Source organism: Rhodnius prolixus, unplaced genomic scaffold, assembly GCF_049639745.1.
Source record: "Rhodnius prolixus isolate KJV_2025 unplaced genomic scaffold, Rpr scaffold_6, whole genome shotgun sequence".
Classification (NCBI taxonomy): Eukaryota; Metazoa; Arthropoda; class Insecta; order Hemiptera; family Reduviidae; genus Rhodnius; species Rhodnius prolixus.
Window position 1 is genome coordinate 28,563,096 of NW_027411634.1, and position 12,530 is coordinate 28,575,625.

Genomic DNA, 12,530 nt, shown 5'->3' on the forward strand with positions numbered 1-12,530 from the left:
GAAAAATTTCGAAAATCTAGTAAATGGTGTTTGTTAATTTAGGATTAGGATGTGGCATTATTATTGCCCAGCGAGAGTTACAGAAAGTTGATTATCTTGACTTACATCACTCTAATCGCAACTTTTAATGAAATTTAATGTCGAATATGAAATTTTTTCACTTTTTAAAAATAAATTTACAACTTGTAACCTTCGCTGATAATATCGTTTGAAAATACTTTTTCTGTTGAAATCGAATAATATAAAGAAGTTTAATTTACTTCTGGTATCGTATACATATTAATTTTATTTTAATTATACGATACTAATTACAGCCAATTTTTAGGTATTTTTTTTTTTAAATTAAGGAAAATTAAAACGCTGTGTTTTTATTAATCTTTTTATTATTTAATATTTTTCCAGATTAAGAAAGACTTCATGAATCTCTTGAAAGAGAGTGATGATGTTGACAGACATTCACGTTGGGGAGATGTTAAAAAGAAATTAGACTCTGATCCAAGGTACAAAGCAGTAGATTCAAGTACTACACGTGAAGATTGGTTTAGAGAACATATTAAACATTTGAAAGATGAAAGGAAGCGTGAAAAAGATAAAAAAGAAAGAGATAGAGAAAGGAAAAGTAGGGATCGAGGTGATCGAGGCGACCGAGAAAAAAGAAGAGATGAAGAAAAAGAAAATAAGCCGGAAAAGGAAAGTGAAGATGTAAGTAGAAAAGTGTAAAATTTTGAAGTTTTATTACGTATATTGTAATTACATTAATTGGATTTTTTTTCTTTCTTTTTATTGTCACTGGGTCATTAACTTCCTCCCAGAACTTTAGGATAATTACTTTTAAATGTAAAAATAAGTTTTTTTTAAAAAAAAAAAACCTTAGCATGTCATCAGTCTATGCAAAGAAGACATAATTTTACGCAGAATCGTGTGTCAATATTGATTAAAAAAATACAATTGTAATCCACTTTCGTTAAATCTTTCTAGTTATATTTCTCAATGCCTCATTTCTTGACCCATTTCTGAGTCAAGCACCATAATTTGCTGCTGAAGTGACTGGGTTCAAATACGACCATTTTTGTGCCCTGAGTAATTTATTGTTTACTTAGTGATTTATTATTGAATGAGTGAATGACAGCCTGGTGGATGCTCCAATTACACCGTTTATTTATTCTTTTATATTTCTGTATTTAGCACTTGAAGGCGGCCAATGTACTTTTAAAATAGCTATCGCTTCAGACTTTTCATCTTCTTTATTCAGTTTCAACTTTGTCTTTTCTTTCGCAACAAGCTACTTTAACAATCAGACTTTGCTTCCTTTTAGCTCTCTTGACGAATAAATAAAACACAAGCATTGAAAAAAAAAACCATGCTTAAATGTCTCCTAATTTTGACGCGCCTTAATTATAAAGATAATATTAAATAATTTTATTTTAGAAAATAGAAACAACATTATTTATTAGATTTACAAGTCACGATAAAGGAGTCACACAACTGGGTGTCTTCTCCACTCATTATTCCTGATATTGTCTTATCAAGTATTACATTTACTCGTTGCAACAATTGTTGCAGTAGTAAATTTCAATAATGGAATTTTACAAAAAAAGTACAATAGTTATAGTGAGAGAAAATTGTGTAAAAAATCTATAGCGGATTTTTTTTTTTTAATGAATAGTAAATATTTTCTAGGTTGAGATGAAGGAGAGAGGTGAAGAGGAAGATGAAGAAGAAGATTCGCAACAGGAGAGAGAAGCAAAAGAAGCACTTGAAGCTCAAGAGAAGGCTGCACGAGTCGAAGCTAGTCTACGTGAGAGAGAAAGGGAAGTGCAAAAGGCCCTAGCTGTTCATTTGCGAGATCGTGATACAGAACGGGAACATCATAAGCACGATGAAGCTGTACAACATTTCAACGCTCTGCTGGCCGATCTTGTAAGTGCATTAAAATTAAGTCAACTGTAGTTTTCTATGAAATATTTTGAAAAGATATATGTCACAGATAAGACAGAAGTAATCGGTACTTTAATTAAAATAGCGGAATAATTGATTTTTAAATGCATTTCTTTGAAGACTTCCTTTCTACCATATCTGTGACTTATATGAAAATCAACAATTGAGCCTTTAGATGGTTTAGTGAAACAGTTTAAGATGATATTTTTAGTAACCTCTGTCTAATAAAAAAAATCGTATTTTTCATTAAGTATTTAAGAATTTCACTTTTTCATATGCATCTAAAGTTTGATAAGTACCAAGCAGGCTCTTTTGTTGCCTAAAGTCAGCATTCTCTGTAGTCCGAAACAGTAAACTTCAGCTTTAGATATATTTTTAGTTGTTTCATATATACTAAATTGGTGAATTAATTTTGTTAACAATGTTGGTTAATTCATTTTTCTTTATTTAAATGGATACATTTCTCAGAAAATTGTTTGTTTGAATGTATGGGTGATTTTATTTGGTTCATTGTTTTTTAAACTTAGCAAAAATTGTCAAGAAAACAAAAGGCTGAGTAATTTATGTGAATGAAACTGTAAAAACAATAGGATAGGGTTCATTTATGTTTAAATCCTGCATCCAGATAAAATAATAGCCAGACAAATAATTTTTTCCTGGCTCTTTTGATTTATTTTTTGTTTAGTTATTGATATATAAGTGAGAAATATCACTGATAAAAAACAAAATCATGATTTGCTCAGGATTACCTTAGAGTGAGTATTATTGGTCTGGCCCAGCACTAACAAACACAAGTGGGCCTTAGTAACTCAAAAAAATAGGGTACAGTTTAAGAATCAGATGCAATTAAAGTTTATTCTGATAAAATGTTACACCAGCGTCTTTTTTACGTAAGTATTGTGAAGGAAAGCACCTGATTTATTATAGGAAATGTAATTTACAATAACTTTGGAAATGTCAAAGTAGATAACTTTTCCTTTGGATAAATATTTAATTTATGTAAGTTTGCTAAAATAATAAAACAGTCCTACCTAATGCATACGTCAGGAAGATGTTTGTGTAAAACAACATACAGTCCATTTCTAATTAATTACAAGCTAAGTGCGATTTTACAAAATAACTTTTTTCCTAATGGGCACTCGACGCTGTAACTAGAAATTGTTACGTTGAGAGATCATTTCAGAAAGTATATATTTTTTACTGAACAAAAAATTATCTCTGTGCTTTTTTTCTCACTTTGTAGGAAAAGAGTTCTTTGTATTTCTTCTCGTCTTTGTTATATAAAGTGATTTCTATTTGAACAACTGATGCCTCAACATAATAAACGCGAGCTTAAATTTTGACGAATAATTTTTGAAGTTCTGTCACAGCATTTTTATTATTCCAAGTAATTGATATGAAGTTATAAACATAGTTTTCTTTCTGCATCTAAAATTCAAAAGTGATTTCAAATTTTAACTTCTATTTTTTTTTTTATTTTGATTATTTTTTAAATATTTATTAATTACATTTTGAATCATTTCATTATTTGTTCTTGCCAACTAAGTGAATGAAATAATTTGGAGTAACCTTTTATATTCTTATATTTATAGTTCCATTGCTGGCAAATATTATATCTGTAACCACATAGAAGGCCACAAAACTGAACTTGAGGAAGGATATCTCAATATATTTGTTATAAAAAGCAGCAGTCTGTTGTGGCCTGATTATTAGGGAGGTAAGCTCGCCTCTGGATTTATTGTGGATCATTCAGAATCCAACTGGGCGTTTAAAAATAGAAACATCAGTAACAAAAAATGACTTCTTCGAATATTTAATCTAGTATTTTTTTTTATAAATCTCGTTAAACAGATTTCAAAAGGGTTTTTACAAACAGTTTTATTTATTTAGGTTCTTTTCCTGGTTGAAGTATAAAGTAGTTTTGATGGATTTAACTACATATGTACAATGTGCTCTTACATTATTTTAATCCTCATTTAAAAAGTTACTCAATGGTACTGCTTTGTTTTGATAGATGAATTTTTATAATACATTCAATTCCACATTATATTGAAAAAATATTTACAATTTTGAACAAGTACGTATTAGAATTGGAATGGCGGGTATACAGTTGATCTTGAACAAAAACTAGGCAAACCGTTTGCACAACAACAAACATTAAGTACACAATTATTTTTGGAAATTTGAGAACGTGTACAAGGTACCGTGTCGGGCAACATTCCACCCGTACCCATCATCTGTCGTTTGTTAGTTTCGGTTCCGATTTGTTGCGTGGTTTGTACCGTTATATACTTCTTTTTTTTTGTTTAAGCAAACTACGTATTTACATATAATGTAAGGTATCTTGAAACACAGGTTGATGTAAGTAGGGATAGAATTTTGTCAGTATGTTTGCAGCAAAAAGAATTAAAACTTTGAAAAAATCAATTGAATTTTGGCGGCTATATCTAAGTTCGAAAATTTTAATTATTTAAAATTATATATACAACTGGGATTTAAAGTTAGAAAAAAAAATAAAAATCGTATGCTTTAAATTAGACTTTTAAATTGCCTTTTTTTCTGAGTTTTGTGAGTTAGCGTTGAAATTTTGAAACATAATCACATTCACATTTATGTTTTTTGAGTTTCAGTTTGAAAGCAGTGAGAACGTTCTTTTTATTCTCAACTTTCGCTCACACCTTTGTTATTTGTTTACGGGTCAGAGTATCAAAACACACAAGCGCAGACTGATAAGAAAATTTCTTTCTGTTTCCACTGAATGTTTTTGTTTTTCGTGATTTTCTTTAAACTCCCATCTATGATTCTCATTATTTTCTTTTTTTGATTCACCAGTTATGTAGCCCTATTACTTTATTTGAATCATCTCATGTAAGATTAGATGTGCCTCAGAAAACTAATGTATGTGCAACGCTATATACGGTTTTACGCTTCTAAACCAGTGACAAATTCAAGATTTTGCTTTACTAACTATCGACGTTATTGAATATTATTGTTTAAAATTTCATGATTAATTATATGACAAACCATTCCATATTAGTCATGATAGTGTCTCAATCCCTACTTTTTTTTTCTATCTGATCAGTATATTGAAAATTTGTGGCTTTTTGTAGAGAGTTCATCTTTTCTTTTCCTTTCTCAGAACTAAAAAGCAATAATAATAAGCGCTTTAAAGTCAAAATCTTCTTAATGGGCTTTAATTGATGGTTGCTAAGTAGAGGAGATGCAGGGAACTTTTACTTTAATTTGGCACACCATGCAACTCCGGTTTGTCTTTTCGCGTTCGAGCTCAAATGTGTACCCGCGTTAATCTATACAGGAATTTCATTTTTTGTTTGTTTAAATGTCATAATCACTTTTTATTTAAGATTTCTTAAAGAAAGTATTAGCAAAAGATAATAATAATAAATGTAATTAGTTCAAAATGGAAATTCCTTTAGTGGTCGAATTAGAAATTTTTGCTTGCAGGTAGTAATGAATTTGTTAGGTTCATTTTTTTTTAATGTTTCGATTTTATCTAATGAAGTAGGCTACAAAATTCATGGAGTAATACAGTCAATACTATTGAAGGACTTTCCATTATGGTTGTCCATGGAGTGCTGGATTACAAAGGGGGTCTTGTCTGTGAACTTGCATATTGGAAAGGATGGCTAACTTTTATACCTTTAAACAAAAAACAAAAATTTTCTCATTACAGTAAACCAATGTCTACTTTGCTATGTTGGTTGACTTCCCATTCTTTAAATTAGAGAAAATCAACATCATGGTTAGCACGTTTTCATCAGTGTTCTACCTTCTTCCAGACAGTTTTCTCGAGTTACAGACAGCTTTCTCGCAAATCATCGGTGAGCTGGAAAAGATTCCTGGGCAAAGCAAATCTCAAGGCAGTCAGCTGAACTCTAACCTCTCCAGTGCTCGTCGCACTGAGTTAATCAATTCCGCTGAGTCGGATATTCATATTTTTCTAAATCTGTCGCATCTTACCTTTTATTTCATTTTGATTTCTTAATTATTATTATTTTATGTTGAATTTTAATTAATTTAGATTATGCTTAAATCATATTTAGATTGTAAAATTTATATATGTAGATACCACAGTTTTTTTTATTCACCTCGTAGTCTCTTCTTAGAGACAATTTGAACATTCTGTTCGTACTATTCTTTGAAAATACTAGAATTTTTTACCACTATTTCCTACAGGCGTCAGAAGTTACTTTTTTAATGTTCGATTGAAATTTTTTTTCTTCAAAATTGTATGTTTAAATCAAATGACTACAGGACAGTGGCTACAGTTGTTTATAATTACAATGAATGCGTCTCGATAGCTGAACGGTTAGATGGAGGTCTGCAAAACTGAGATCTATTTGGTACCTTCAGCACACTCAAAATTTGTATTGGTTCATCGTTCATTACCTTGCAAACTTGTGAATTACATTAACTCTTCCTCAATAATGGAATTAATTATTTTATCTGCCGCTGTAATCAAGGTTTGATTTTTTACACAGATGTTTATTTATATGTATAAAACACATTTTGTACATATATAATATATACATATATAAAATCTAAATTGCTAAAAAATGGTTTGATTTGTAGCTTTTTTAATTCGACCACTGTTGGATTTTTCAAATAGCATTTAATTTTGCACATTTAATATGCTAAAAGACGTTAAATAATCTTTACAATCTAATTAATTGTCTTGATGCTAAAGAAAATGTTTTACTTATCAGTTTTGAGAATACATAAATATAATCCATGGTTTATTTACAGAAGAAATTTGAAAGTCCAAATGTTAAGTTTTTTAAAATAATTTTTTAAGGATTGAAATACATAATTTGTGCAATAATATTTGCCAATACAGAAAATGTAAAAATGTATATAATTATACATATATACATACAAACCCGTCCACGACATCTAATTGGTAGTTGGACGTTGCGCCTCGCCTGAAAAAAAAAGGCGATTACTTCACTGTATACATACGAATCTGGAGATATTTCAAATGCAGATAGTTTCTGCATTTAATTAAACAAACAAAAAAATAGAAAATTATTCATTTTGAAGAGTAAAATCCTGAATGATCCGGATGAATGAGTGTATTTTTAAACAGGTCTAGAATGATGATGAATTAGAGGATATGATTGAAGTCCCCTTTAAGATGACAAGCATTCTTTGAAAATAGAGTAATTCTGTTTTTTTAAAAATGTTTCAATTTTTTAACGTTAAAAGGAATAACTGTTGACACCTTTTGATTGAAATATTTGTCAAACTGATTTCTTCTCTAATAATTCACCAAAGAATTTAATTTACATAAGAGATAAGGTGTTTTGGGCGATTTGTTTTCACGAATCTTTTTTTTTTTTATTTTTGTAAGCCTTCGAGAAAAATTTTTATATCAATTTCTTTTTTGTACTAGTAACTGAAAGATTCCGAAGAATAAAAAATTATTATTTGTCTAGCAGCAACATATTCTAATAATTATAATTCAAAATTTAGGTTCGTAATTGTGAATTGGGATGGCGTGAAGCTAAGAGACAGCTAAGGAAGGATCATAGGTGGGAGTTGGCCTCCTTGCTGGATAGAGAAGAAAAAGAAAAGTTGTTTAACTCGCATATAGAGCAACTGACCTTGAAGAAAAAAGAAAAATTCAGGTAATTTTATATAGTACTTAATAGTTCCAATTATTCATGTTTAAAATGATAAGACAATAATTTTTAAACTCAATTTTTTTTTAAGAAGGGCAGTGTCTTTATATTTCACGATTACCCTTAAATCTTCTACTTTCATGAGATTTTCATAATACAAATAAGTCTCAAATTATGAAAAAATAATTTTCAGACAACTTAATCTTTTGTCACTCTAATTTTCAACCTGGGGACCCTGAGTTACTAACCAATGATTTATTTGTATGTGCGATGATTGTTTCACAACTAATTTTCAACTGGCCAAAAAAATAATTCAAACTGTACCTTCGGTTAAGCTTAATATTCTTATAACGTTGTTGCGCTATTGTTAAGATAAACAATTGCACCATCTGATTTAAATTATTGCTAAGGGTTATTTAGTTATTTTTGGTCTAATATACTTCAGGTAATAATGCTCAGATAGTTTCTGTTAACATGAAAAAATGCGGCGTCGACACTTTCACGACTGTTTATAACTACTGTTCTAAAAGTTTTGTTTTTAAACTCGTGAAGTTATATCTACTTCAGTTAGCTTCAATATATTTTTAATACATACAATAAAAAGACTTTTGAGAGAAGTCATGTCTCTGATCTTCACCTGAAAACAATGCTATAGAGAAATCGTTCAAAAGATTTCGCTCTTCTTTACTTTCTCCAATTTTATTTTTTTTAGGGAACTTCTAAATGAAACTCCTGAATGTACATTGTCCTGCACTTGGAAAGAAGTCAGAAAGGTTATTAAAGATGATCCTCGATATAGTAAATTTTCCTCCAGCGACCGAGTAAGTTTTATTTTGTTTTAATTTTGAATAATAAAACTTATGCATTATTTTCAATTCTTAAAAACCTTTATTATATTCACAGAAATGTGAAAGGGAGTTTAAGGAATATATAAAAGATAAACTAGTTGCTGCTAAAACAGATTTACGAGAACTTTTACAAGTAAGTGAACTTAGTAATGTAGTTGTAGCTATTAATTAATAATTGTATTATTTGCAGTTAAATAATGAAATAATATTGGTCATATTTTTTAGGAAACCAAACTGATAACACATAAATCTAACGCTTTAGTAGAAGAAAATGAATCTCATATGAGAGAAATTGAAGAAATGTTGGAGAAAGATAAGAGATATTTGGTTTTAGAACATATAGCCGATGAAAGAAGAGAATTATTAAAAAGTTATTTAGTAGAATTAGAAAAGCGAGGGCCTCCGCCACCTCCAACTGCTTGCGATCCTGCTAGGAGACCGCCAATTAAGTAATGCTTTGTTTTAGGTAAGTAACTATAATAACAAACGTAGTATAAAGTAATTAAAGATATGTATTTTTTTTTTTTAATTTCACAAAGTATTCCTATTCATTCTTACAATTCTAGTTATTTCAGATAGATTTGAGTGTACCAATGGTGGCTCAAGTTGATAAAATAAATTTTTTGAAGACTGGATGTGGGGAAGTGTATTAGTGAAGCAAAAACCGTGCGGCGCTGTTCGTCCGGTAATCAGAAAAAGGCATCTTGGCTCTGTTTAAAATTTTTGAATACTTGAGAATCATTTTATGTGTATTTAGTACTAATGTAAATACAATTAGTAAACTATACAATTTTATGCCTTGTATCCCTCTTAAATATAATGGATGTTATAAAGGTTTAAAAAACCAGAAATAATTATTTTGTATTTAAAGTAATGACTATTAATTTTTCAAAGTTCATTTTATTGACCGAAGATGAATTTATGCAATATTTAATTGTTATGTGTAATTTTGCTTTATGAACCAATTTTAAACCATTATTTTATAGAATAAAGTAGATGTTTTTTTGAAAGTAAAGTGGAATCAAAATTTATTTATACATGGATATGATTTAAACAAAATATAAATATCAACGTATATATATATATATATTTGTACTAAAATTTTCGAGTCTGCCCAACAGGGGATTAAAGTTCTAGTATATTTGTGCACACTCTTGGCTATTGTTAGTTATAAAATTGGACACTATGTACACCAGTAATTATCATTAATAAGGAAATAAATAATTTCTTTTATTAATTTCATCTTGTTTTAATCTATAGGTTGGAATTAAAGACTTTTGATGTCCTAAACCTAAACCATTGGCATTCTTGCCCCTGGCTCTCGAATTTGGGTGCCTCGTTAATGAACCCTTAAATGCTAACGACTTAAAACTAGAAAAAATGTGTGGAACTGATATGACGTCTTTTACAACAATTATCAAAGTTTTTTCAAACTTAGAATTTTACTAAACAGCTTCACTGCAACTTATGCACTGTTAAAGATTCTCCCAGAATTTTCTAGAATAAATTATAATGAAAAAAGCGTGGCTTGAAAATATTGCTCTATCTGAATGATATCTTAGTAGTGTCCCATTTCACAATTGGCTTGTCATTTCACCATTACATTAAATATTGACATTTGAAGATGATTTGTAAATTTTTGATGAAATAGTTGTATGAAAATGTGGATAGCCCCGAATTCCTTGATAATATCACTGATTTTTATGCGTCGCAGCATGCACTTTTTTTCAAAATTCCTGATCGGTTTGACATTCATCCACCATCAGATAATTGATTAATCAGTTTGGTGAAGAGAATTTGACTTAAACTATATTTCCGTCTCACACTACATTCCTGAAAGTATATACATGTATATTGGCTTTAAATATTTAAATTACTTCCCAATCTAAAAATAGTTATTTTAGGAATGTATAAACACCTTTCGACCACTTAGTCATATTTTATTATATTATTTATCCATAGCTTATTCTAGCTATAACCATAAAAGTGAGAAAAAAAAGTAAAAGTATAATAGAAATCTAGGCAAACTGGAAAACAATTCTGGATTTTTCCCTTATTTTTACACTTCAGGCTACACTCTATGTAAACGTTAGTCCTACTTTTAAAGTGGGTGACAGAAACCGGAAAAGTAGAAATGTAGGCGAATTAAAAGCCAATTAGGGTTTTCCACTTGTATTTTACCCTTAACTTTCCAAAAAAAAAGGGCAACCTTAAAGTTTATTTTAGCTCTAGACATAAATTAGGTGAGAAAGAAAGAAAATGAAGAAATCTATACGAACTAGAAGCTAATTCCGTGTTTTTTTCTTGAAAAACACTATGTTTATTTTAGCTCTAGCAACAAAAGTAGGTGAGAGATTTATATTAGCTTTAAGTGGCCGTAAAAATATTGTATTAAGGATTCAAAATGTGTTTTTTTATTTCTCGCAAATTAGAATCCTTAATGCAGGTGAGAGAGAAAGAAAAAGAAATCTATGCAAATTAGCAGCCAAATCGGGGTTCTTCCCTTGTATTTTACCCTACATTTTCTAAATCAAAGCTACCGTTTATGTTTACTTTAACCCTGGCCATTAAAGTATGTGACAGAGATAGAAAATGTAGAAATATAGACGAACTGGATGCCAACAGTATGATTTCTCTTTGCAAGTTACAGTTCTTTTACCATGTGAAGGCGATCCATTATGTTTATTCTAGCCCTGGCTATATGAGCTGGTGGCGGAAACTGAAAAAGTAGAAATCTCTACGAAACGCGAGCAAATTCCAGTTTTTCACTAGTATTTTACCATACATTTTTTAAATGAAAGCTACTTTTCATGTTTCTGTTAGCCCTGGCCATAAAAGGGTTGAGAGTAAGAAAATGTACAAATCTGAAGGATCTAGAATTGTTTTTTTTTTCATCGAATTTTAACTTACATTTTGCAGATGAAAGCGAACCTATGTGTTTATTCTAGCTCTGGCTATAATACCAGTTGAGTAAGACAGAAAAAGTAGAAATTCCAATGAAATGGGAGCAAATTCTTGTTTTTACTAGTATTTTACCACACATTCTCCAAATAAAGAAACTCTTTTGTTTGTTTTTTCCCTTGATATAAATAAAGAAGACAGAGGAAGAAAATTATGATTGACGAACTGGAAGCCGATTGGGTGATTTCCACTTGCGTTTTACACTTCATTTACCAGATGAAGCCACCCTTCAAGTTTAGTTTAAACTTGGCAATAACTGTAAGTGACAGACACTGGAAAAGTAGAAATCTAAACGAATTGGAAGCCATTCCTCTGTATTTAGCTATCATTTTTCAAACGATAGGAACCGATTTTAGCCCTTGACGTAAGCGAAGGTATGAGAGAGAAAAAAAGTAGAAATCTAGACTAATTTTTACGGAAATTCGCTGTTTTTCCCTTGTGTTTTTCCCTTCATTTTCCAAATCAAGGATATCCTATGTTAATGTAATCTCTGGGCATAGAAGCGGGTGACAGAGACAAAAAAAAAAGAAGAAATCTGGACGAACTGAACGTGAATTCGGAATTTTCCCTTGTGTAATCCTTTATTTTTTAAATGAATTTTATGTTTATTTTAGCTCTGGCCATAAAAGCGTTTTACCGAGACTAGAAAAGTAGAAATTTTGACGAACTGGATACCAATTCAGTGTTTTTCCCAAGAATTTTAACTTTCATTCTCTAATTCAAAGCAACCCTATAGATTTATTTTGGCTTTGGCCATAAAAGCAGGTGTTAGAGACAGAAAATTTAAAAATCTCAACGAATTAAATGCCAATTCGTGTTTGGACTTGTTGAAAAAGTATTTATTATTATTAATTTTTTTTTTGTATCTGGATTTGAATGAAGCCAACTGGAAAGTGAAGTTTCGGTTGAAGCTGCTTATGTTTGTTGGGACTTGAAACCTATTGAACAAATTTCAAATAATCTTTTAAAAATTGTATTGGAATACATTCTTGAAAGTATCATTGTTTTTTAATTTGTTGACCTACGAGTACCTTAACGTAAAAAACATTTAGGAAATCGTTTTAAGATAAAAAAAAAAGTCTGTTGAAGTAAACAAAGAAAAAATCCTTTAATGATTGGGACAAATCAGCTTAAATCTATT

At 29.9% G+C, this 12,530-nt stretch overlaps 1 protein-coding gene across 6 annotated transcripts in view; it reads left to right on the forward strand.

Annotated features, from left to right (window-relative positions):
* Positions 1-9,666, forward strand: part of LOC141461113 (uncharacterized) — a 33,729-nt gene extending 24,063 nt beyond the window's left edge. For 3 of the 6 annotated variants that reach the window (XM_074141815.1, XM_074141819.1, XM_074141820.1), the window contains 7 exons: positions 403-702; positions 1,681-1,920; positions 7,432-7,586; positions 8,293-8,401; positions 8,484-8,561; positions 8,654-8,894; positions 9,004-9,148. In XM_074141815.1, the coding sequence (XP_073997916.1) occupies positions 403-702; positions 1,681-1,920; positions 7,432-7,586; positions 8,293-8,401; positions 8,484-8,561; positions 8,654-8,881 (1,110 nt within the window). In that variant the 3' untranslated portion in view covers positions 8,882-8,894; positions 9,004-9,148. Of the gene's footprint in view, positions 1-402; positions 703-1,680; positions 1,921-3,530; positions 3,656-7,431; positions 7,587-8,292; positions 8,402-8,483; positions 8,562-8,653; positions 8,895-8,994 lie in introns of those variants that run through there. The other 3 variants (XR_012462612.1, XM_074141816.1, XM_074141817.1) reach the window with 3 other exon arrangements.
* Positions 9,667-12,530: the final 2,864 nt, after the last annotated feature.